At 35.8% G+C, this 25861-nt stretch overlaps 1 protein-coding gene across 3 annotated transcripts in view; it reads left to right on the top strand.

Annotated features, from left to right (window-relative positions):
• The window catches only part of ARAP2 (ArfGAP with RhoGAP domain, ankyrin repeat and PH domain 2), a 127677-nt gene that overhangs the window by 81161 nt on the left and 20655 nt on the right, over positions 1-25861 (top strand). For all 3 annotated transcript variants that reach the window (XM_087737378.1, XM_087737376.1, XM_087737379.1), the window contains 8 exons: positions 860-1023; positions 3094-3306; positions 5505-5610; positions 7495-7642; positions 8495-8563; positions 18629-18703; positions 19843-19960; positions 24536-24664. In XM_087737378.1, coding sequence (XP_087593504.1) covers positions 860-1023; positions 3094-3306; positions 5505-5610; positions 7495-7642; positions 8495-8563; positions 18629-18703; positions 19843-19960; positions 24536-24664 — 1022 coding nt within the window. The remainder of the gene's footprint in view (positions 1-859; positions 1024-3093; positions 3307-5504; positions 5611-7494; positions 7643-8494; positions 8564-18628; positions 18704-19842; positions 19961-24535; positions 24665-25861) is intronic.

The raw sequence follows: 25861 nt of genomic DNA, 5'->3' as shown, positions 1-25861 counted from the left end.
TTCAGTAGAACATTTTAACTTTTCCTAATTAGCAAATAAATTGTCATTAAAGAAAATGAATCCCTTACCTTTCTTTAGTGGGAGACGAAGAGTATGTATGTAGAAAAGTTTGCTTGCTATTTTAACACTTAAACCAGTTGTTTATTACATACGTGCATATGGGTGGACATACACCCTTAAACTTGTCCATTTTTGGAATGGTCTCTTAGAAGCTAGCCTGTCAAGGGTAAGCAGAGGAGATTATTGTAGCATGTTTAAATAACAAAATCAGAACAGGGCCATGCTTTGAGATCAACAGGTAATTAAAGAGTTGCATTAACTTACTGTACCTCAACTCTTAGTTTTTTCGTACGTGTTCCTTAGCTCTGTGATTTCCTGAGGGTGATCATTTTGATACATGTGAAGGAGGGAAGTTCAATATGTGTCAGCTCCTCTACAGAAGTGTGGAGGGGTGGGGAATAGAAAAGAAGGAAAGCCTTTTCTAGTATTGAAAGATGTCTCTAAATATCTCTTTCCTGCTTAACTGTGACTTGGACTTATGAATGCACAGTATAGGAGCAAGACTGAAGAGGAGTAATTAAAATGTTGGTCAGGTCCTTTCAAAGGCCTGTGACAGTGTTTTGTGAACTTTCTTCCATTGATTGTGACACTGCTAGTACAATGTAGTTGGGGAAAAAAAAAAAAAAAAAAAAGATGCTGTAACAATAGGCCACCACCACAGCTTTATGTGGTGGAAGGTGCCTTGATGTCTTATTCCAAGTATTTCTTGTTTTTTCCGGACACCTGCTATGTTGCTGTGGTACAATAACGTCAGTTTTCTAGTTCTTCTCTGCATTCAAAATATTTTTATACTTTTCAGAACGCTATACATCCATGGCCATACGAAGCTGGATTTCATGGTCTGGTATACTGCAATTGAAAAAGCAGCAGGTACAGATGGTAATGCATTGCAAGATCAGCAGCTCAGCAAAAATGATGTTCCTATTATAGTGAACAGCTGTATAGCATTTGTTACACAGTATGGTAAGTATAGTGGATTTTATTCAACCTAAGATCATTTGTATCATACCTAAGCCCCGCCCCCCCCCGCCCGATATTATTGAATGAGTTTATGTATTACCTAAAGTAAAACCATACCCCTTGTTAGCCTCGACACTCTTTGAGGTGATGGTGAAGTACACTGCCACACATCTGAGAATGTGCAGTTTGGGGAAATACAACTTGGTAGATGCCCTTTATAGACACCTTCCTATTTTAAAAATTGACTTGTTTGCCTGATGTACCTCAGCCCTGGGGTCCAGTGCCTGAGTGCAGAACATCTCAGCCTTGAAAATAAACTATGTGAACCAGGAAAGGTTATGGACTGGACTGGTCAGCATATCTTCTGGGAAACTGGTATTAACTGTGGAGCCAAGTTCAGTTTTAAGGCTGCTGTTTTTTCAGCATAACAGCCGAAGGACATATAGTCAGTTACTATTTGTTTAAGTAAATTTTGCCAGCATAACTTTCCATAGCATTAGATCATATGCAGATGATGTCTGTGTCCTTTTTACTACTGCAAATTCATCAGTTTTCTTGTGAAATGTTAAACACCTATCAACCCTGTACAAATCTGTCTTCAGGATAAATGTGTCTGTAACCTCTGTCAGTACGAGAAAGCCTAATTTATATTTCGGTGATTGAAGTTTAACTAAATAACTTTTTAATATGGCAACACTGCATTATGGTAAATAGTTGTGTCTGGGTTACAACAATTGCCTAAAACCGAGAAAAAAAATGGTTTTGCTAGATTAGTTTTTAATCATTAGCTATAGGAATTATTTGAAGTATAGTTTACACTGTTTCATGCACTGAAATGTTGTTAAAGCAGGGTAATTATGTCCGCCGCTCAGAACAATTGCTCGTGTGTGTTCTAAATTAAAATTTAATTAAAATTTAATTTCCTGATGTCTTTTAAATAAATAATAAATAGATCTTTATTGAAAAACATGTTTTTTTCAGGATCAGCATTACTGGATGTTAAAATACTCATTTGAAAGCTGAAGGAATTATTTGTATGCATTACTTGTATGCATACATGTTTTTGTGTCATCATGGTAAAGGTTCTGTCTTTAGTTGTGGTCTACAGATGACAGACACTATCAGGTCCCACAGCTGTTCCTGACAGTAAAAACACAAAAGCAGTATCAAATTGTAGTGCTTGTGGGCATTACAGGAAAGGTGAATTGCAAGAGCATAAGACATGACTTCTTAGGTTTTGACAGAGTACTTAATTTGACAGGTACATAAGAAAAGCAGGGTTTTGTATAAAATACAATTCTCTTTCAAGAAATGTGGGGAATACAGGAAACACCTCTACAAAGAGAAACAATGGGATTGCACATCTATGGCAAATGTCCACAAGTTTTTTTTAAAAAAAAAAAAGTTTTGGCTGCTCTCATATGCAGTAATTGAAGGTAGTCTTGACTGTGTTTTAGACTATGAATTTTCTTTTAAGTTGGCTTTGGTGTTTTTAGTTGTAAAATACAAGAATAGTGGCTGCCTGATATCTTCCTGGATGTGAGAAAAATTAGGAAGAAGGAATACTTTCTACTAGTCTTGCAGCTTTTAAGAGTGAAATGTTTCAGGTTGGATGAACACGATAATACTTTACTGAGTCCTAAGTTGAGTTGATCGGTAGGGTAATAAAATAGTGGGAGTTTTGCTCATGAAAGCAGCTATGTTTTATGTGTAATACAATACCAGTCATCAAAACTACTTTCCTTTACTGTGCCTTTTGAAACTATTGTTTTAGGAAGTCCTGAAGAGATTTGGGGATTTGAGTTGCCTGTAAAATATTCCTGAAATTGTGATCCCAGGCTTGCTTAATATTATGATGTGTATTTTTGCAAAGAGGTCTAGTTGAGTGTAAGCAGACTTGGCAGTGTTTTTACTAACAAAGTGAGTATGTGCAAAAGGTCAGAGAGATTTCAGTAGGAAATATGATGTGTTTGACAGCCAGATATGCTTTTCATATAATAATGTTTGGAGTTTTTAAAAGAATACTCGATTTTACATTTATTTATTTTTCTGTCCTGTATTTCTGTAATGCAGGTTTAGGTAGTAAGCAGATCTACCTTAAGAATGGCGATTCTTCCAATGTGGCTGAACTGCTGGAAAGCTTCAAAAAAGATGCAAGGAGTGTTAAACTAAGAGCAGGAAAACATCAGCTTGAAGATGTGACTGATGTATTAAAAAGTTTTCTTTCTCAAATAGATGATGCGCTTCTCACTAAAGAACTTTATCCATTCTGGATCTCTGCGTTAGGTAATGTATTCAATAACAATACAGGAAAGGTTGTATGTACATTTTCAGTATCAAATTTGAGGGGGTTGTTAATTACTTGCCTTGTGTCAACCTATATTGTTTAACTGGCAAAACAATTGTAGTGAGGAAAAAAATGTTTAGAGATTGGCTACAATAGACTTATGTTAATCAGAGATGATTTTATTGCCTTTGAGTGAACCAGAATAATAAGAACAAATAGTGATGTTTCCTTGACAATGTATCTATAAACAGTAGGTCAATAATTGCACTGTGTCATAGTTGGATCAACCAAGGTAAGAAGTGATGATTATTATTTTATGGAAGAATTGATGGTAGAATTCAAGAAACAGGCAAACGTTAGAGTAGGGAAAAAAGCATACTCTGTCTTTTGACCATGGCAAAATGTTGATGCTGTCATTTGTCTGATAGTTAAATAAGTGTCTTGCTGCTTAAATTCTTCTAATATCTTTTATAAACATTCACACAAAGTTATATATGTTAACAATGTAGACTTGTTAACAACTGTTATTGGTTTTTGTTTCCTTGGAAATATTAATTTAATTTGAAAGAAAATTTAAGTAACTTCAACCCAAACCATAACTTGTGATGTACTTATAACATGAGGATGTGTGTCTCTGTATGGTTGAAACCAGAACCATGAGATTACTAATACATTAATTAGTTACTCATAACATAAATTGTGATGATTTTTATAGTGTTCTTACAAAACAGCTATATTTCTTTTTGTTTCTATATTGCAGTATTTACAGACTGCAAAGAAACAAACTCCCTCCAAAACTGTGCTATAAAATTGCAGGTGATGTGTAGCAATAAGAGATGCATAGGAAAAGCTAAGATAGAACATTAATTTCTGCGTTAGTGCATTGAAATCATATAGACCTATTTACTGTGTGGCGAGTTTTGTCTTTAAAAAGATATTAAAAACATATTCCTCTCTGATTTTGCTTAAATTCAAACATATGGAGCTTGCTTTCATATGAACCACTAGAAGTTTGGGAAATTCAAGTATGAATATTACACGTTTTTGACCTTTAACCTTGATTTGAACAAACTAGATGAAAGAATATTAAGAATTTATTCACTTACCATGTTATCAGAAATCAGAAAAAGTTGTATCTGTAGCAGTTTAGATTTAAGTTGTCTCTTTTGTGAAAGTGCATAATGGTGTTACAGTGATTTAACTTTCTGATTTGTACATGGGACTCAAATTCTGCTTCAGCTTTACAGCAGAGAATCTTGTCCTTTTATAGTTAAGTGACACTGAAAGTACATGTGGGAAGACTAAAACACTTAGGAAGATAGAGTAGAAGACCTTTAAACTGTTTTGTTGGTTGGTTGTTTTTTCTTCCACTTACCAAAGAAACCAAAACATAGCGCAGTAGTTGGAGAGTGCTAGCAATCAGCTGGAAGATGGAAGAGTTCTTCTGTGCTTTTTCTTTTCAGAAACTTGAGAGAAGCAGGGGACTGAGAAGAAAAAAACTAAATAAATAAAATTTACATTAACTTTGCTCATGCCCTGAGGAAGACTATGCTCTGTAGTATCTATGAGGCATAGGGAAGCAGACTTAACTTAAAGGTAGAGAGCTGTGGCTGTGTCTCAGATACTGTAATTCCCACGACTGGAATTCCTGTCGTTGGCTCTGCCACTGTTCAGCTATGTAACTTTGTACAACTTATTCACCACCCCTTCCCCTTGCTCTCCTCTTACCAGTCTTATATATTTGGAACATTAAACTACTTTGGACCTTAAGACGCTTCTCCAATAAAAAAGGAAAAGACCTTTTTGTCTTTTTTATTCTTATCTCTGGGAACTCTTAGAAGTACATGTGCACTTGTGCATACACATATTCACTCACACAGGTACATGCACAAACTACAGATTAAATATCCTTTGAGAAGAAAAGCAATTGCTATCATGGGATTTAGTCTTAAACTGTAGCAAATGGTGCTTGAATATAGAACTGGCCCTCTTTATTGCTGATGTTGTTTCCCTGAACTAGTGTACAATAACAGACTTTGTTAATAGTAGATTGTCAGTATTGCCTTTATGAAGAAGAGGTTGATTGAGTAAATTGTAATTTTAAATGACTAGATGATACCAATGTAGTTAATGAGAACTGCTGTTGCTTTTTGGTGTGCATTGTTATTAATGCTCAATGATTATTATTTTCCGGCAGATACACAGAATGAAAAGGAACGTGTGAGGAAGTATGGAGCTTTTATTCGGACGCTTCCACCAGTCAATAGGGCAACTTTGGCTGCTTTAATTGAACATCTTTACAGGTCAAGGCAAATGATGCACTGTAGCAGAGAAATTCTTGTAATGTGTTCTCAGTATAGCTCTACCGTAAATGAAATGTCGCTTGTTTCATTAACTAGTAAGCATCAAAAGCTTAACTAGTTGTGACGATTAATTATATTTGATTCTCTTTAATTTATAATGTGTTTTTTCTTTGGTTGTATCTTTAGCAGTAGGTATCTATAAATATCAATGGGATGGAACAGCCTCACAGTGAGAGAGGGCTGCCAGTGTATGTGTCCAAGTAGGGTAATTTTTGACGTATTTTCTTTATACGAACTCATTTTACCCCAGTCTGCTAGTCTTCCAGAGGGTTGTTGCAAACCGTTCTTGAAATTAAAAGATTTTTTCAGGGAAAATGTCCTTCTCCACAACCTGTATTGCACATAATAACTTTGAGAATTAGCTACCCTTCCTGTTTTTCATCAATGCTTCTTTTTACGACTGATGTAGCAGCAGAGAATATCCAAAATATAAACTTGTTTAAGCAACAAAGGTCATGGCTTATTCCTAGATCAAATAAGCAGCAGCAAATTTATAAAAAAATGTGTGACTTGGATGATTCTGCAGTGTCACGGTTAAATAGTAATGGTCTAATATTATATTATCTATTGAACAAGTCAAATTATATTCCTGGTAAATTGTAGTGGGTAGAGAATGTGTTAGAACCTTTTCTTCACAGGATATTGTGTTCAAAAATTATATTGCATAGCCAGGTACATAGCAGATGTCCTTTAAAAACTATTTATATGATTATTAAATTGATTGGTGCCATTATTGGGATAAAGATTATAGTAAGTATTGTGTTTAACAATGTTTCTAAGCATATCCAGTTCAGATATATTAATATGCTGTTACATCTGCTGTGAAAGTGGTTTGAATTCATGTCTGTAACAGCCAAAATTCTGCTAAATACTTTAAAGTGTTTGCTTCCAAAAGAGGACACATTATGTAAACAACAGAACTGATATGAAAACTTTACCATAAGTAAAGAAACTAAGAAGGATCTAATTTCTTTCCACATTTTGTTTGATCTTAGATCATAAGTTTGTAGGATACGTAACATAATATAGCAAAGCTGTATATTTAGCGTTGGTGCGGACTCACCTTGAGTACTGTGTGCAGTTCTGGGCCCCACAATTTAAGAAGGATGTTAAGGTACTCAACTGCATCCACAGGAGGGCAACAAAGCTGGTGGAAGGGCTGGAAAGCGTGTCCTGTGAGGAGCGGCTGAGGACTCTGGGCTTGTCAAGTTTGGAGAAGAGGAGGCTGAGGGGTGGCCTCATTGCTCTCTACAGCTTCCCGAGGAGGGGAGGCGGAGAGGGAGGTGCTGATCTCTTCTCCCTGCTATCCAGTGACAGGATGCATGGGAATCGTTCAAAGCTGTGTCTGGGGAGGTTCAGACTTGATATTGGGAAACAGTTCTTTACCAAGAGGGTGGCCAAATAGTGGAACAGGCTTTCTAGAGGCATGGTCGAATCCCCGTACCTGTCAGTGTTCAAGAGGCATTTGGACAGTGCCCTTAAAAACATGCTTTAACTTGTGGTCAGCCCTGAAGTGGTCAGAGAGTTGGACAAGATGATCGTTGTAGCTCTCTTCCAACTGAACTATTCTATTTTTATTCTGTGCTAAATAATTTTAATATCACTTGAGATGCAGATAGAAAGTATAAGTTTTCATTTCTGTAATGAGATGTGAGATAGAGTATAAAGAAATAAATATAAAAAAGAAGAAATAATATTAGATTTTTTTTCATTGCATTTAATGTTATTATTCTTTTTGAAATGCACTCCATATTCTATAGAGGAGCCTCAGACAATTAAAGGAACAATGAAACCTTCTAAATATGTTTATTTTTCCCTCAACAGGGTGCAGAAGTGTTCTGAAATCAATCATATGAACCCTCACAATCTAGCCATGGTGTTTTCATCATGCTTATTTCAAACTAAAGGCCAAACTAGTGAAGAAGTCAATGTAATTGAAGATTTAATTAAAAATTATGTGCAACTTTTTGATGTAGGTATCTTTATATAAGTGTCCTAATTGCTCAGCTGTTAGACACATGAAAATATAGAAATCTTCTTAAAAATGATCTTGCTATTAGTTACACTGTCTGAAGATTTGCAGGGCTTTCGAACTCTAATTCAGTGGACAAGTTCTTTGTCTCCTTCAAAATTTTATTTCCTAGCTAGCTTGGCCTGTGTAGGAAAGACTATAGGATTGCTGTAAGCTACTGTTTTCCAAAATGGTGCATATTCTTCTTGCTGACACCAGCATACCAATTTTAAGAAAATTTTTAAGATTATGACTGTCAAAAATAATACTTCTATTTAAATTTTATTGGCCTGATCAGAACAAGAGCATGGAAGAATTCTGTGTTCTTAGTTCTCTGAGCTCTGGTTACAATAAAGACTTTAGAGAGTGTTGGTTCCTTAGGCCTAGAAAGAACATTAAATCTAACTGGATAGAAAAGATGTGACTAGCAGCAATTTGTATTAGCCATTTTGGTTTAGAGTTTACTGTGCCACTATAACATTGTTTGGCAGTTTTTCAAGGAGTCCTCTCTCTTCTGATATGTATTTGATAAAGTTTATAGTAACGAATCCTATCAATGAAGTGCTGTTGCTGACAGAATATTTTGCATAGCTGCTTCTGTAAGAACATGATTATCGGTATTGTTAATTGTAACAATATTTATTATTGTTACATTATTTTTTATGATTTACTATTGTTAAATTCAAGCATTCCTCTATATTTGTATTTATCTTAGTTTATTATGTTAAATTAATGTTTGCTAATTTATGTTGTAATTTTTATACTAGCTCCCTTATACTTATTAATTGATCAAAAATGATCCATTTTAAACAGATAAATGAAGACCAGGTCAAACAAATGGATATAGAGAACAGCTTTATTACCAAGTGGAAAGACACTCAGGTAAGTGGCAAATATCAACTGGTATGAAAACAATTTCAACAAAGACTATTTTGTTGTTTACAGATTTTTATACATAGGTTTCTAAATGTAAATTTCTAAGCTTGTATACTGACCAGTGCTATTAACTACAGAGCTGAGGGAAATAAAATGAAACAAAAGAGGAGGCATAAACTGAAAAAGCACACAGTTCTGTGTGAAGCATAATGTGGAATTATGTTCTGGCCTGAACACTGGGATAACTTACAGGTTATTACATGCTTTTACTATGCTTCATAAATTGTACTAGAAGGAAATGGTCAACATTTGCAAGTGTGAAAGTGATGACCTGTTTTGTTTTTTTTTTTAATTTTAAACATGCATATTATATACCTTCAAGTGTATGTTAATACTTTTATTATTTCATGAGCTTTGGGTATGCATGGTCTCTCTTCATTAGAGTTTCACCATGCCTTTGAGTTTAAAGCATCTGAATCTTTAGCCACATCCTGTTTTGTGACCATTTCTAGAACCCCAAAGCACAAATATTATTTGGGGAAGCTTCAGATGCATACTAACAGTGAAACTGAACTTCGTGCTACAGTAGAAGGAAATGGGAGATCTTACACCACTTATTATCATCTTGAATTCCAGTCTTACCTGTAACAACTTTTGCATAACTTCAGAGTGGTAAGAAACAGTGAAGTGATAGCATGTTTCACTGTCTGAATGGTATTTGTGTACAGTCCTAATTAAAGCAAAAATTGGTAAGTTTTGTAACACTACCAAGGTGGTTGAATTAAGAGAGGTGAAAGGAAATGTAGGGAGCTTAAAATCTTTTTCAGAAATCTAAAGTAGTGGAGGAGCTTTCAGTGATTTTGGAGCTTATAGGGCTTTAGAAACTAATAGAAACCTAGCAGAAAAAAAATCTATAATGCTTTGTCTGTTGGCTGCCTTCCTCCTTCCAGCAACAGTTTTGTGGTACTTAGTAAGCCATCATTAAGAAGACAGGGTCTTGCAAATACACGTTGAAACTGCATGTTCCGTGAATTGCTATCTGGAGCCTTATTTTTGTCTCATATTCCCTTATTGTCTGGGTCAGAGTGGCATGAAGCTTTCTGACCATAATGGCCTACTGTGAATGTGCATACAGAAGGTAGAATGCCTGTTTCCTCCTTTTGGTGCCTGGTGGGGAGTGACCAAGTCACTGGGAAAAAATTTAAAGTTTACTTCTAGTGTCTGTCTTGCAGAATGGAAACAACTGCCTTGGTAATGGAGGGAAAAAAAAACAAAACAAAACAAAAAAACCCAAACAAACAGATTTGATATCCCTAAGAGTATTCTGCAAGGCAGGGGTTGAAATCTCTTTAATGGAACTTATTAATTCTGGGGTCCATGAAAAGGACCTTATTGAGATTAGAGAATAAAATTTTCAAGCCTTAGATAGTGGAAATGCACAGACTTCTAAATACATTCTTCACTGTGGTATTATAACCAAAAAAATGTTTGTAACAGCTTGTTACGCTATTAACATTTTCCAAGCAACGTTGGGAAGCTCTAGGAATGGTTAAATGTTTATAATACCTTTTGGAAAAATGAGAGAGATATGAGAGGAGTTTCATGAGTAGAGAAAGAGATAGTGGAGACATTTGGATTACACAGGGAGAAAAAAGTAGAAAGGAAACTGAAAGGCTGTTGATGGGTTGAATAATATAGTAGCACCTGCTGGCTAGGTGGGTTTGTCTAAAACTGAAGCTGTGAGGAATATAAAGAAGACCCAAATAAAGTGGTTTTGTTCTTTATTTTTCCACCCCAATTCCACTGTGAAATCACCTTTATGAGGTGTATTGTATTTGGTAGGCTGCCTATTGAAGAAAAAGAGACTTGCTTTTGGTTTTTTTTGTTTTTTTTTTTTAAATAAAAGTGCAGGCTTCCTAAAATTGGTAAGGGTTCTATTAAAAAGCTTCCAGTACCTGAAAAGCTAGTCTTCCAAATTTTAAACTTTATAATCAAATTGGAACCTTCATGAATAATTGGGCCTGTTTGGACTTGTTTCCCTGGGACTCTCCAGGTTGTTGGTAGGCAGAGTTATAGAAAGATTGAATTGGAATTTTTAACTGTTCTTATTTTGCTGTCAGCAAAGTCTCTAGCATTAATAATCAGCTTTCTGAATTGATGGTTATGCCTGCTGTGTTAATAGACTCTGGCTTGATTCTCATAACGCACATGGCTAAGCTTTAAATTCTTTACAAAAAATAGTAATATCTTAGCCTTAAAATATAAAATAATATAAAATAACCTTAAAATGAAATAAAATCTGCTACCTCGTCACAGAACTATCATAGAATCATAGAATGTCTCAAGTTGGAAGGGACCCATAAAGATCGTCAAGTCCAACTCCCTGCTCCTTGCAGGACTACCTAAAACAAAAACATGACTAAGAGTGTTGTCCAGACACTTCTTGAACTCTAACAGGCTTGGTGCCGTGACCACTTCCCTGGGGAGCCTGTTTCAGTGACTGACCACCCTGTTAATGAAGAACCTTCTCCTAATGTCCAGTCTGAACTTCCCCTGATGCAGCTTGATTCCAGTTATCTAGGTTGGAAGGAACCTGTTGAGATCATCTAGTCTAATTACACTGCTGCTCAAGCAAGGACTCTTAGAGCAGGTTGCCTAGGACTGTGTCCTGTCAGATTTTGAATATCTCCAAGGATGGAGCCTCTCTGGGCAACCTCTTCCAGTGTTTGCCCATCCTCACAGTGTAATTGTTTTCTTGTGTTCAGATTGAATTTTCTGTGTTTTTAATTTGTGCCCATTGCCTCCTGTCACTGGATGTCACTGAGAAGAGTATCTCAGTTTTCTTTATTCCCTCCCATCAGATATTTGTACATGTTGATATGATTCCCCGCAAGCCTTCTCTTCTCCAGGCTGAACAGTCTCAACTCTCTCAGCCTCTTCTTATATGAAAGATGCTACAGTCCCTTCATCATCTTGGTGGTTCTTTACTGAACTATCTCTGGTAGTTCCATATCTTTCTTGTACTGAGCAGCCCAGCGCTGGGCACAGTACTCCAGGTGTGGCCTCACTAGCGCTGAATAGAAGGGAAGAATCACCTCTCTCAACCTGCTGGCAGTGCTTTGTCTAATGTATCCCAGGAGGCCGTTGGCATTCTCTTCTGTGAGGGTGCATTGTTGGCTCATGATCAGCTTGTTGTATACTAGGTCCTTCTCAGCAAAGCTGATTTCCAGCTGGCCGTCCCCCAATGTGTACTGATACCTGGGATCACTCCTCCCAAGGTGCAAGACTTGGATTCCTTGTGTTGAACTTCATGAGGTTTCTCTCTGCCCAGTTCTTCAGCCTGTCAAGGTCCTTCTGAATGTATGAGATGCTCCTCCTGGTTTAGTACCATCTGCAAACTTCTTGGGGATGTGCTCTGTCCCATTATCCAGGTCATTGATGAAGATTAATGGTCTCCTGGCTGTTCAGCCCGTTTTCAGTCCACATTAGTTTACTTGTTTCACCTGTACATTGTCAGCTTTTCGATGATGATGTTGTTATGGGAGACACTGTCAAAGACTTCACTGAAACTGAGGTAAACAACATCCGCTGCTATCCCTTCATCCACTAGTATCCTCATTGTAGAGGACTGTTATTTTGGTTAAGCATGATTTCTCCTTCATAAGTCCATGCTGACTAATCCCAATCACCTTGTTCTCATTCATGTGTTTGGAAATGCTTTGCAGGAGGATTTTCTCAGTCACCTTCCCAGGGACTGAGGTGAGGTTGATCAGCCTGTAGTTCCCCAAATCTTCCTTCTTGAAGATGGGATAGATACTTGTGCTCTTCCAGTCTTCGGGAACCTCTCCCAGTTGTACTGACTCTTCGAAGATAATTGAGAGTGACTTTACAGTGACATCAGTGAGATTCCTCAGCATTCGCTATGTACATCTAGTTTCTTTAAGTGCTCCTTAACCTTGTCCTCCTCCACTGAGGGTAATCTAACTTGCTCCAGACCTTCCCTCTGGTTTCAGGGGCCTGGGATTCCTGAAGGTCAGTCTTACCAGTAAAGACTGAGGCAAAGAAGTAACATTGAGTACCTTGGCCTCTTATGTGTGGTTTGTCACCTGGTCCCCTGCCCTATTCAGCAGTGGGCCTGTGTTTTCCCTAGTCTCCCTTTTGCTGTTTATCTAGATGTAGGATCCTTTCCTATTGCCCTTTGCATCCCTTGCAAGCTCTAACTCGGGGTCAGCCTTGTTTTTTCTAACCTGCACAATGGGACAGCCCCTGCTTCCGTCTCTTCTATGCTTTGTTTGTATGTCTGAGTTCAGTCAGGAGCTCTTTGCTCATTCATCCAGGCCTAATAAATAGAAAGGAATGATTTGCAGTGCTTTATTGTACTTAAAATTTGGAAGGCAGTGGTGAAAGGACTTCTTATTTTATTAGGTGGTATGCAGCTGTCAAATTTGTTCTCATTCATTCTTAACACATTGCTAGAAATGACTCCTTTTAGTTTCACAGAGAATGGTTGTACATATAGAAGTTACAAAATAGAAGAAAATGGCACGTGCTACTTTAGTTTAAAGGGAGAGAAAGGGCTAAAAAGAAATGCATTAGGAATTGTATTCAAACCTATACATTTGAAAATCTATTTTTTTTATCCCATGAGAAAAAAATTTCTCTAAAGAATGTGGTAAATAAGTGCTAAATACTTAGATATGATGTATGAGAGAGTCTCAGCTGGACTATGGATTCTGCCTACTGAGTCTCCTAGATATGACATGTCACTGATACTAAATTTCCCTGAAGAGTATTATCAGCTGGGTTTATCTGTGAATTTTTGCTGTATGTGTTAAGTGTAATTTCTAGAGTAAGTTATTACATTACAGCTATGATTTCCATCTCAGCATTGCTTTTTGCCCCCCGCCCCCTCCCCCAGCAGGAGGTCTTGTGTTTGCATGCGACACAGAGTTGTGAAAGTCCAAAGGTCTTAGGTGCACAACGGCTGACCTTACCTGAGGTGCAGAAGCACTCCCTGGCTTGCTCTGTAATTTTGGGACCCCAGCTGCTCAGGGCAGAGGCCTGACCAGAGTGTGCCCTGGTTCTTTCCAGGCTGATTCTGTTAGGTTGCTGGTGGCATGAACTCAGGCATTGTGTCATGTAAGAAGCAGTATTTCCATTTTAAGAATTTAGTGCAAGGCTCCTGGATCCCAGATGTACTGTTCTGTCCCAGATTAAGCACTTAAGTTACTAGTGAAATAGGTAGGGAGACTTGGAGTCTTAACAGTCAGCATGCTGCATAGGAAGCCTTCTGACCATATAGTAGCTGGGATGCTGAAAGAAGGAGCCTCTTAAATTCTTCCTTCTTGCATGCCTGAACATGTGCGTGTCAGATACTGATTCACAGACCCAAACCGTCTTCTTAAGATACTCTCTAAAAAACTGGAACATTTTCTTCCATTTTAGTATGCAGATGAGGAATGAGGAGGCTAAATACTTCCTTGAGCAAGGTAAGGGCTGACCTGAATGGATTTTTCCTTCTCTTGAATATCTGTGGTTACAGTGTAGTACAGCTTTATTAGATGCAGTGGAGTGTGTTATTTCCTTTGTATCTGATTCCACCTCTTCACAATCCTTCCACAACTTTACAATCACCTGGAAGAGCTTAGAACCTATCTGTTATGGCATTGTCTTGGAAATGTGAATTCAAATCATTGGGTTTGGTAGTGGGCTCATTCAGAGTGTATCCTGGATGAGTTTAATGGTTAGATGGATTGAGTTCCTCAGCTTTACCACGATGGCACCAGTCCTAAGTAAGAAAGGAAAATTTAGGTACCAAGAATGTTTTAATAGAAAAGGCTAATTTGTTGGATACCCATGTACATAAGTGATTGTTCTGAGGATCGCTATTGTGAAATTAAACACAGAAAATTGTTTTGTCTCTTTTTGCATTGCTCAAGACCTTATGTCACCAAACACTTTAGATTTCCATATGAACTGTTACATAAACAAAGGAAAAAGATACCAGAAATATGTGTATGCTAGAAAATCTCAACATGAAAAGGAGACAGAAAAATTGATTATTAATGAAAAATTATTGTAGTAAAGTACCACTTTTTTCCCTCTCTTCTAGAAATATTTTACTATTAAGACCTAATCAGATATTTTATGCTATATTATTTGTATCGTGTGGACAAAATGGATATGCACTATAAATTGTGTACATTGTTTTATGGCTCTACTCTTTCATATAGACTTGAATGGCATAAAATGGAAAATAATATACAGAATGATCTGCTTCCCTGTTTCCAAAATAGGACAATGAACTCAGCTTAAAGCTGTGGTTGATGTTCTTCTCCCTGTAAAGAAAATACGTAATGCAAAATCCTTAGAAAAAACGTGTTCACTGGGGCATTTTTAAAATTGTGTATCTGAAGTGGTTCCAGATTCCTACTTGGAAAATATGGATTCTTAATATTCAGTACATGTTTTCACAACTGTTATGAGGAAAATAGTAACTGAGCTGCTGGCTTTTATTAATTAATCTATCAATGTTGTATCTGAAGACATCATGAAATGCTGAGTTAGAAAATATTTTTGGATCTTATCAAATCATTGGTATCTTTACTCTGTATGGCATTTCCTGGAAAAAGAGCCACTAGAAGTCAAGCTAGCAAATACGAACTCAGGAGACCTTAGTTATTTGGGAGCACTTGCTCCAGAGATAATGGCCTTTTTCTTTTTAGCTTTCTAAACAAACAATGGACATTGGAACAAAACTTCTGCCTTTTAATGGTTGATAAATTGAAGTTTGAACTGCTTTTAAGGATAGGGACTGCATTCTCTCTGTTATGTCTGCCTATTACCCCTTGGACATAACAACTGAGGAATGGAGTCCTCAAGAGCCTGACTGTCATTTGTAGCAATTTGATTGTGACTATGAACATTTTTCTCCTCCGAATTAAGCTGTGGAACATTTTGTGCCAGTTGCCAATTTTTATGTAGCAGACATGATTAATGTAACTAGTGTTTCAATTTAAAAATACATTTTTCTGAAATTCCATGTGCACATAACGTGAAATGCATGGATGTCTAATGCCTGGGACCACTTCAATGCAAAGGGAGTAATTCTGATCAAAGATGGTCCACTTCCTATTACTGCAAAGTATTTACTGCCTGAAGCCCACTGACTGAAGAAGCTTCTTCTAGGTGGTTACAAGGATGTTTTGAGGTTTTATATATAACATTTTCTCTGGAAGAATTCAACATTTCCCTAACTGTCCATGGTGTTGTCCATAGGTTTTGTTGGGGAAATACATTAGAGCCAGACCTGGCCTAATGTGAAGTGCTTTTGAAAAAAGATTGAACTTCCTCTTTGCTTATACTTTACATTTATAAGTTCTGTCATGAGTATAAAATGCATATTACTCCTCATTTTGGAAGACGAGATTATATACATGCCTACGCTTTATATTTTACCAGGCTTGGCCATATAAAACTTCTTTTAAACTGCTGCTGCTAAGTCCAACTTAGTATTTGATGTTTTCATTAACACTATATAAAGAATAGCCAGACCCCAGCCAATTATCATGCGCTGTATTTGCCAGTACAGACCTGAAATAGGATAAAAATTTTCAGAATAGAACCAGTGGTTAGTTTGAATGATATAGCTTTAAGTTGATATCTCTCATTATTTCGGTGAAAGAAGGGGGTATGCTGGAACATATTCTTTTTCAGCCGCTCTGCTTCCTCCGTCAGTAGCTACCATCATTCAGCCTGTAAGCAGGTTGCAAGACCATACATATGCAAGACTTGCATATGCAGTCCCTGTAGCACGTAGATTGGACTTCAGGCTCATGCAGGAGAGGTAGCTCTTTGGGAACTTTTTTGGATGGGCTTCCAGCTACTGTTAAAACTGATGACACGGTGCAGACCAAGTGATGTAACAGCATGGGTGATTGGCAAGTTAGGCCTCAAGCAGATACAATTAAGAATTGTGTGTTTCATTTAACATCTGATAGTCTGACATCATTGCATCAAAACATGCGCATATTTGTAGGAAAATCGTTTATGTGGGACTTAATACATTTGAGTATATAGGTTGCTATAGTAGAATTATCTCGAGGCTGGTGATGCAGAGTGTTCAGAGACGAACAACTGAACCAAATTTCTGCTGAAGGCGTGGAAGTTCTCATGTCTGAAATGTCACTGAAGTTCTGTTCCAGGTGGCACTTCATTAGCCGCTCTTCATTTTCTGTCCACCATATACTTACGCCAGCTGTTTCTGTTTGCTGCTGTAATTTACATCACATTTTCTCTCCATACGGTTGTTTACATGAGCCCAGTGGAAATCAAATGTCAGCTTCATTCTTATTTCCAACCTTTTTCTGTAATATCATCTGAAAAGCAAATTTTACAACTAAATGAGCTTTTTTGAGTCTGTGCCACTATAATTAAGCTGCTTTCTTCAAAGTAGCTTTGTAATGTTTTTCCTCACAAATGTTTCCATTAGTTTTCTATTCTCAGAGGCTAAACTAACTTTGAAGTCACTGTTTTTTAGAATGTTAATGTTTTTTAAAATTGAATGCTGCCATTTATTTTTCTATAGAAATGTAGTTTTAGCTTCTGTAAATTAGTCAAAATGTATCCCAAAGCTTGCCTGTTTCTATCATTTTCTCCATATCTTATTCTGTCTACGATGCAGATTTTTTACTTTTCTTAACCTCTTCCTCTGTAGTAATATATAAATAAGGAGCATCACTATGAATACTGTTCTCAAAATTAAGACACAAATTGTTATTCTTAATGTTAATTTGATTATTAATTCTTTATATTGGCTTATTAATAAAAGGGTACACCTCCTGAAAGGTCCAGTTTTCTGCCTTGTTTTCTCTTCCTATGTTCTGATCATCGTCTTTAGTTTTAGAAAATATTTTTGGTACTGGGATGAATTACAATCTTTTGAAGATGCTTATGACTATACTGCAAGGGAATTAGAGCAGTCAAAATGTGAGACATTTGTAACTGTAGGAAAGTAAAGTAATTTCTCATCCATGAAGATAATTTTATTGCCATAGATAAGCAAACCTAGTAATGATGACTAAATTCCTTCTCATGAATCAGATCTTTCTCCTTGATCATAAAATGTTGGATTTACTGACTTTCCAATTTCTTTGTAAGTTACCATATTATTAGACATTCTTAAATTATGTTTGTTGGTATTGAGTATATTAAACTATTATATATTATGTAATACATTTGCTTTATCCTCTAATTATTCCACATGTTAACATTGTACATAAAGTTTAGATATCTATTCAACAAATTTGAAGAGCTGTCTTTAATAGAGCTTGATATCAAGAGCATTTGGTTTCATTCCTTTTTTAACTATGTAATGATATGTTTACACTGTGATTAATAATCATAAATGTAGTCTTCATAGTAATGATTTTTTATTATCTAGATGTGTACATATGGCTAGATGACTGGAATATTCTGTTATTTGTAATTTTTCCTCTCATTTTTAAGTAACTCGTTTTAGTGAGGGGTTCCTGTCCTGTCTTTTTTCATGGTTTTAAATTTTGTTCATCTGTTTTGGCTCTGAAGTGAGTCTGGCTAACCTTTAAAGAAGTTATGGTTCTGACAGTTTAAGATACTAAGGTACACTCATGTCTTAGCAGTCGTAAATATAAATTTAAATTTTCCACTTATTTCACGTCTCCCCTAGTTTTCCTGCTCTTGAATGTATATTTGTAAAGTCTGTTCATTTTGTTTGATATGATTCTGTTGGATTTAGTCAGGGTTTAGATTTTCCCCCGAATCTGTGAGTAGGTTTGTTGTTGTGTTGTGGTTTTTTTGTTTTGGTTTTTTTTTCCTTACAGTAGTCAAATAAAAGCGAATGTAGTGCAGGTTTTCCCATTAGAGTCAACATTTGCACTATTTTTGTAGATAAGTGGGTGAAAAAAAAGTTTGAGTTCAGTACGTTCTAGCACATCTAGTAGATAATAATAATTGTACTTTCTCAATTTAAAAGAATATATAAAATATTTTTAAGACAGTCTAATGTTTTTTTTTAATTGTGTTTTGTTTTAGGTTTCCCAGGCTGGAGACTTGCTTATTGAAGTTTACGTGGAAAGAAAGGAGCCAGACTGTAGTATTATAATCAGGGTTAGTATATAGAAGTGATACAGTGTATTTACTAAGCACTTTGTCATGAAGTATACCAAACTTATTTTTGTATATGGTTTTATATAATTACATAATTAAAGTACGACTTTATATCTATCACAATTCTTTAAAATAATCTTTTTTTTTTTTTAATTTGCTGTGTTGCCTAAATTTTGTAAAGACTGATTGTTATGCATTTTTAAGGAGAATGTTATACAGTTTTAAAGGGGAGATGTCCTCCTTTAGTTTTACTGCAGTATACAGTGGTATAAATTCTTGGAGCTCTATGGCTGCAACACACAAGAATATTAACAAGTACACAGTGAATGCTGGTTTTCAATAGTACAAGGCCATTTAAATGACCTTCCTCCTGATTTTTCTTTTTGCCAGTGGCTATCTGCTTTCCTTGAGTGCTAAGAAACCAAAGCTTGTTACTTACTATAATTGAGATTTTTCAGCCTTGCATCTGATAGTGTATTTTAAACACACTCATCTCCATGTAGTAGTGCTCTATTGTTTGAATGTTGAGGAAAAAAATTTCATTTCTATAATGACAAAGGACAAGTAATTAAGAAGGAAGTAGAAAATTTAGGGGAGTGCATTTTTTTAAATTTTTTTAAAATTTTTTTAAACATTTCTGTTTGTTTCCTTTTTGTTCTGTTCAGCCTGAGACTCTCTAACACTTGTGTTTGTACCTATATGTGGTATGTGGTATACATAGATACACACATAGATACATACATGCACGTAAGACATGCTTTTTTAAATAGGAATAAAAATGGGAATATGCATTGCTAAGATTAAAAAAATGGTACTTCTGTAATATTTACCTTCCCATACCCAAGAAAACATATCAAGGGTTGGTTTTTTTTCCTAATTTTTCAAGGGTAGAGAAAAGGAATTTCAAGTTACCAAGTTATCAGTCAGCTAAAAATTATAACTTCAATTTCATGGAACAAAATAAGGAAAGCATGCTGGAGTCTGATAAAAAATTTATGTGTTTCCAACTCAGTATATCTGCTGCCTTTTTTTTTTTTTTTTTTTTTTTTTAAGTCAATAGCAGGAAGGAAGACTTTGCAAAAATAAATCAGAAATCGGGAACTGTGATATATTATAAACTGACTCAATTTGTATTACAGGTATCACCTTTGATGGAAGCAGAAGAATTAACTAATGATGTTTTAGGAATCAAAAACATTATTCCCAACAAAGATGATATCTGGGCTGCTTTTGAAGTACTTGAAAATGGAGAACTAGGTTAGTGACACTTAAATTTATGTATGGTCATCAAATATTATTGTTTTTATTTTTTAATACTTGACATAATCAGAAGCTTACTTAAAGAGTTACTAAAAAGTTTTTGGAAACAAAACAAAAATTAGCCTTCATGCCATTTTTTTTACATTTGGTTACTGAGACATCTACATGATTTCTTTCTATACTTAGCCAGAAATAATGTGACGGATTGTTTTAAAATGCTTATAAATTGGGGGCTGAAAAAATATTCTTTATATTACTCTGCTTTGCAGTTCATCAGCTATAGAAAAGTAGGTCTTAGAATAAGTCTCAAAGAAGAAACTTATTTTCATTAGAATGTCAGCAGTTGATTTTATAAGGAATGATGTTTTTCAGAAAACGAAATGAGAAAATACATGTAATACTTAGGGGAAGGGATCCTTTTTATTATTTAGTCAATTATTTTATGTATGTGGATGAAAAAGGAGGCATAAAGTTGTGTAATCCTCTGTTCATGGCAAGTGGCATTATGGTGTATCTAGCAGAATCTTGAAACATTTGTTTTAAATATGGTTCTGCTGCCAACAGGAACAAATGTCAAATGTTCCCAATATTTATGAACTGTAAAGAGGTTTTAACACTGGGAGTGCTTTTTGCATGCTGGAGCTTGCGCTTTATTATTAGAGATACTTGACCTAAAGTAATAGAGTTTTTTGTAATTAAAACGTATTTCAATGAATACTCACTAATATCATCTGATTTTTGAAGAATACATGGGGGACAGAAATATGTATGTTAGTATTTTAGTAAAAAGCAACGTCTGTTTGCACTTCACAGTAAGTTGCTGCTCTTATTATTTTCATGTTACAGAAGTGGACTGTGGGCTAGTTCATTTCTGTAGTGAAGATACCTATTTTCAAGTTAAGGAAAAAAAAAAACAACATAAAACCCAGAGAAAATGAAGATTACTAAATGTTCTAAGAGTGTTTGAATAGTTTTGTTGTACTTGATTTTCAGATGTGCTTACAATAATCTCTTTAGATTTACTAGTATTCCTGATATACTCAGTCTTGACCTTGGCAGTATCAATAATGAGAATGGAATTACATTCTCCTTTTTGACTTAAAATAAATGATCCTGATCCCTCTTTGCATCTTGCAGCCTTGTGGTGATGCTGTGTAGTTGTAACAGACTTCATTTCCAGATTCATAGATGCAAGAGTCAACTGACGAAGAGTGCTAGCATCTATTATCTTTAGAAGAGTCCTGATAACTCCTACAAGTACTCTAGAAATCCTGTTTCTTTTGACTGAGTAATGGAAAAAATTGAAGGAGTTCTGTTTTCTTAAACTTGATATATAACATTTACAGGCAAATGAAAATTAAACTAGATATGGCCAAGAGAACATAAAAGTAAATACCAAAGACAGACCCTGCAGCAGCTTCTTGAGGTATTTGGGTGCAACAACTAGTATTGTAGTGTGGGCTAGAAATGTTGTCTGAGGTAATGACTATGGAAGATCAGCAAAATTAAGCTTAGAGTGAGACACTACAGGCCCTATATAGGACAATAAATATTGGCAAGGGATTAGAGTGTATCCCATTGAAACAAGAGTAGACAATCCAAAGTAGAAGTGACATACCAGTGTCTTAAAAACAAAACAAACAAGCAAAAAGCAAACTAAATAAAGTCCTAATTCAGCACCTGGCTCCAATCAGTAAACACTGTGTTGATGAAACGTCTGCTTTGTGGACCCCTTTCTGGAAGAATCTGTGCATCAGAACAGGTGAACTGAATTAATAATGTTGAAAAATAAAAATAATGCATGTAGTAAGGGGCGCTTAATCAGGAGGACTCCTGTGGTGCTATGGCTGAATCTAGCAGATTTTCAAAAGGCTGAAACACAGAGAAAATAACAGAGTAAAAATAGTCCTGTGCAATCTTTGGTCCAAATGTGACACTAAAGAACTGAAAATCTACTTGAGTCTTTGCTGCTGCAAGTTGATCTTACTAGCATCATTTAACAAACACCATTGAACATTACATAATCTAAGGCATTTACAAATTAAGTTGAGATTCTGACCTGTCATGACAGAAACAAAGTTTGCATATTTGTTTCAAACGTACATCACAGTGTCTTTCTGACAGAAATGAATTTTCTACTTCTGTTCCTGCCACAGCCTGGTACCTGTCCAGTGCGTGGTGGTATTCAGTTTGTTACACTCTATCCTGAAACTTTGTAGGAGTTATTTTACTTTTTAAGATATACTGCCCTGAAAATGAACCCTGAGAAGTCAAGAAAATTAGAATCTTACATTTCCTAAAAACTAATTTTCTCCTGATATTTAGTGTTGTTTAAGGTGAAAATGACTGGTTTTGGATATTTACCAGCATACGATGACCTAAGTAAGAGGGTAATTGGACATATGTGTTGACTGCTTGCTGTTCAAAGTGCTAAAACTGCAATATTAAAAATCAACTAAATTATTTGCATATAGAAATTTGAAATAATTGATAATTTAATCTAACATAATGCATAATGTTCAATACCATATGCTTTTACAAAATAGGGTGTATAATTTTTTTAGTAATTTGTGCTTGATGGATAGTTTGTAAATGAGGTGTGTTGCCAGTAAAATAGCTAATGCATTTGAGCATGATGATTTATGTACCGTGTAATCCATAATGACAGATGGTCTTAAACGTAACTATAAATAAAACAGTAGGTGTTTACTCTGGGAGTGCTGGTGTTCTAGGAAGATGTGGTGATTTGCCAGTGTTTCCTGCCTTAGATTTTTAAAGTTCTTCTCCTTAAAATGGATTTTTCTGTCTTGTACAAAGGCAACAAGTTGTTTCAATTTTATCAAATCAGCATCCGGTTTCCCAAAAGTTGAAAGGAAATTTAAAAAGTTTGACGATTTCAAACAAAAAGGCCAGAAGAAATGGTGTTACAAAGTAGGGATTGAGCTGCTGTCTACAGAATGGTGTTTTTGTTAGGCTGCTTTGTTGTCATGTCTGAATAATAAAATCTTTATATACGTGGTATAACAAGTCTATAGGTAAGGTAGGGGGTTTTTTGCATCCCAAAACAGCAGTATTTTTTTTGTCACTTAAATGTGTTATTTGTGGCTGCTGCTATCTGGAGCTCTGGTGTTCAGGTGTTTAGAAAAATATGTTCTGCTAGAGTATAGTGCTGGACAGTCCCAAAGCAGCTGTTGACATTTCATATTCATCTACCCTAGCAGAAATGAAAAATGAGATTATGGCGGCATACTTTTCCCCTCAGTATTCAAGAGACATAGGGCTAGACTGCCTGACCCAACGTGACAGTGTCACACAGGTGTGACTTTCCAGGAGCTGTACCCAGCTCTTCTCAAGGCCTGACCTGCATAAGTTGGTATGCAAATGGGAGCTCAGAACTTTTGGAAAAATCTCTCTTTTGGAGATAAAATGACACTTGGATCCACTGCTCTAAGTTGTAGCCCACAAAGCCATCGTTAAGGTTTTTGTTCTTTCATGAATTATAGTAGGTGCTTATTGCTGAGCAGGTGAAAGCCTTCAGACCTGTGTGTATGTGGAGGAAGGATTAATAGAGACGGGAACTGTACAGTCTCCCTCCATCCATATCAATGTTGCCTTGTATGATACCTCACTACATGTCACACTTGGATTTCTGCTGGATCTGGTAATGCAGATTTAGGAACTATTTGCGAAGTCTTCCCTACTTTCATTTGGTATATGGAGTACTGGCTGGACTTCCTTATCGCTGCTTTTTTTCAATCCCGTGAAAGGGTTTCAAAGTTTCTGTTTTAGGATCGATGATACTGATCTATCAACGAACGTATATTTGAGCAACTGAAGTGTTGAAGTGCACACATACAGTCTAGTCATGCCTTCATCTATTGGTATTTTAATCTTGCTGTACTCTTTGTGTGAGGTTGGAATATAAAAGTGCAAGTCTGGAAATTCCTCAACCACAGCAACAGGGAGAAGACCTAATAAGACCACATACTTTTCCCTTGTAGTAAAAGGAATGTAATGAAACCAAGAGTCTGTCTCAGTCTGCTTTGATCATTAACAGACAATATAATCTATGCAAATATCTTTTTTTCACTGTAACTTCTCCAAATTCTTTATTTTTTGATTGCAGAGAATTCGTAGCTATGATGATTCATTTTTGTATCAAGCCTAGGCTAATGAGGCCCATTATAGCTGCAGGTCTCAGTTTTGTTTGATCATATTTAGGTATGCCCTGGGATAGTGCCTAACTTCTGTATTTAGTTTGAAAGCAGTGTTTTAGTGTTTTACATAAGAAAATATTCATAACTAAATACAAAAGAATCGCTGAACATCTGACTATTGCTTGTTTAATTTGATATTTGTTACCTGTGCAGACCCTGCCAGCAAAGGTGGTGCTGCAGAAGGTCAATGAAGTTCCTAATTGTCTTATTTTGAAAGCAGTGTTTTTCTTCTATAGCTCAAAGTGAAGGAGACAGTGTTGTGTATAGGCATGTCTAACGTTTAAGGGCCTCCAATCTTGGTTTTGTGGGGTTTTTTTTAATTTCAACATTTTTTCCCCCCCCTGGCATTTTTCAGAACGTCCTCTTCATTATACAGAGAATGTACTAGAGCAAGTTCTTCACTGGAGTTCACTACCAGAGCCTGGCACTGCATATCTGATAATAAAGAGATTTCTAACAGCAGACATGATAAAGCTCTACAGTGGTATGTATCTTTTTTAAAACTTAAGATATTTCATGTGGGGATATGAGTGTGGCAATTCTTTGATAGCTGTTTCCTTGGGGAAAAGTGTCCCAGAACATCTGAATTACTACTACCTTATAAAAGTTACTGATTTACTGAGGGTTGTGCTGACTTCCTTTTAAAACATAGAAAATATGTATATTCTTGTTTCTACAAACTATAAGCTCTCCCATTTGAACACAAAAGTATACAGAAACTCTGCTTTCATTTCACAGTTTGTGAACTTCTGCTGTGAAGCTTGAGACTGCTCTTTTATCCATAGTACAGTTCTGCACAGTCTGTCCACATATATTACACTATACTCTCTCTCTCTGTGGACTATATAGACATATATCTTGTATATATGATGATTACATTATATATAAAGCATATAATTTATATAAGTATGTTACAGAATAAAAATAATAATTTCTGTTATATAATCCGATGCCTCCAAACTACAAAGCCAATTTGAATGACATACTCGAACAACTGAATGACTTAGTATGTGGCCTTTAATAAGGATGAGGAATTTAGATCTGACACTTGAAAGGAAATATAGCTCAAATATATAGTGGAAAAATATGATTTATAAGCTGCACAAGTCCTATTTTATTTTTGTGCATAATACCTGGATTTAAATCTCCTGTATAATAATACATAATATTCACTTTGAGGGAAGCAGGAGTTTAGAAGTTAAACATGTTCAGAAATTACTATCCTGTTTTCAAGCAGTTGAAATCCTGCATGCTGTCACTGTAAAACATGCGATGGTGACACACGATGCCTAGTTTAATGCCCATCTGATTTTATCCAGTGACTTACTCAAATATGTAATCTCTTCCTGTAGATCTCTTCCCCATACACAGAGGTATTAATCTCTCCATGTATATATCTCTTCTGTCTTGATTTCAAGAACTAAAAGTTATGCTGTTATGCTTATTCTTCTGAAAGTAATAGCCTTCTCTCATCATCCTTTATTCCTGTAAAAGCATATTCCACAATTATGAACCAACATTAACGAGTGTGCTATTCATGACTTTTATGTTTGAGTTTCACTGTCTCTAAATGTGTCATAGGAGACAGTGAACAGAGAGAAATGGCCTACTTCATTAAAAGCTTGATACATGAACTCCCATCACCTCACTCAGTATGTGTTGATGTATAATCAGAAAAGGG

The sequence above is a fragment of the Nipponia nippon genome, unplaced genomic scaffold (assembly GCF_047370975.1).
Source record: "Nipponia nippon isolate SJK-2023a ecotype South Korea unplaced genomic scaffold, ASM4737097v1 scaffold_6, whole genome shotgun sequence".
Lineage (NCBI taxonomy): Eukaryota > Metazoa > Chordata > Aves > Pelecaniformes > Threskiornithidae > Nipponia > Nipponia nippon.
The sequence above is the reverse complement of the archived record's forward strand: the minus strand, read 5'-3'. Positions and strand labels throughout refer to the sequence as shown.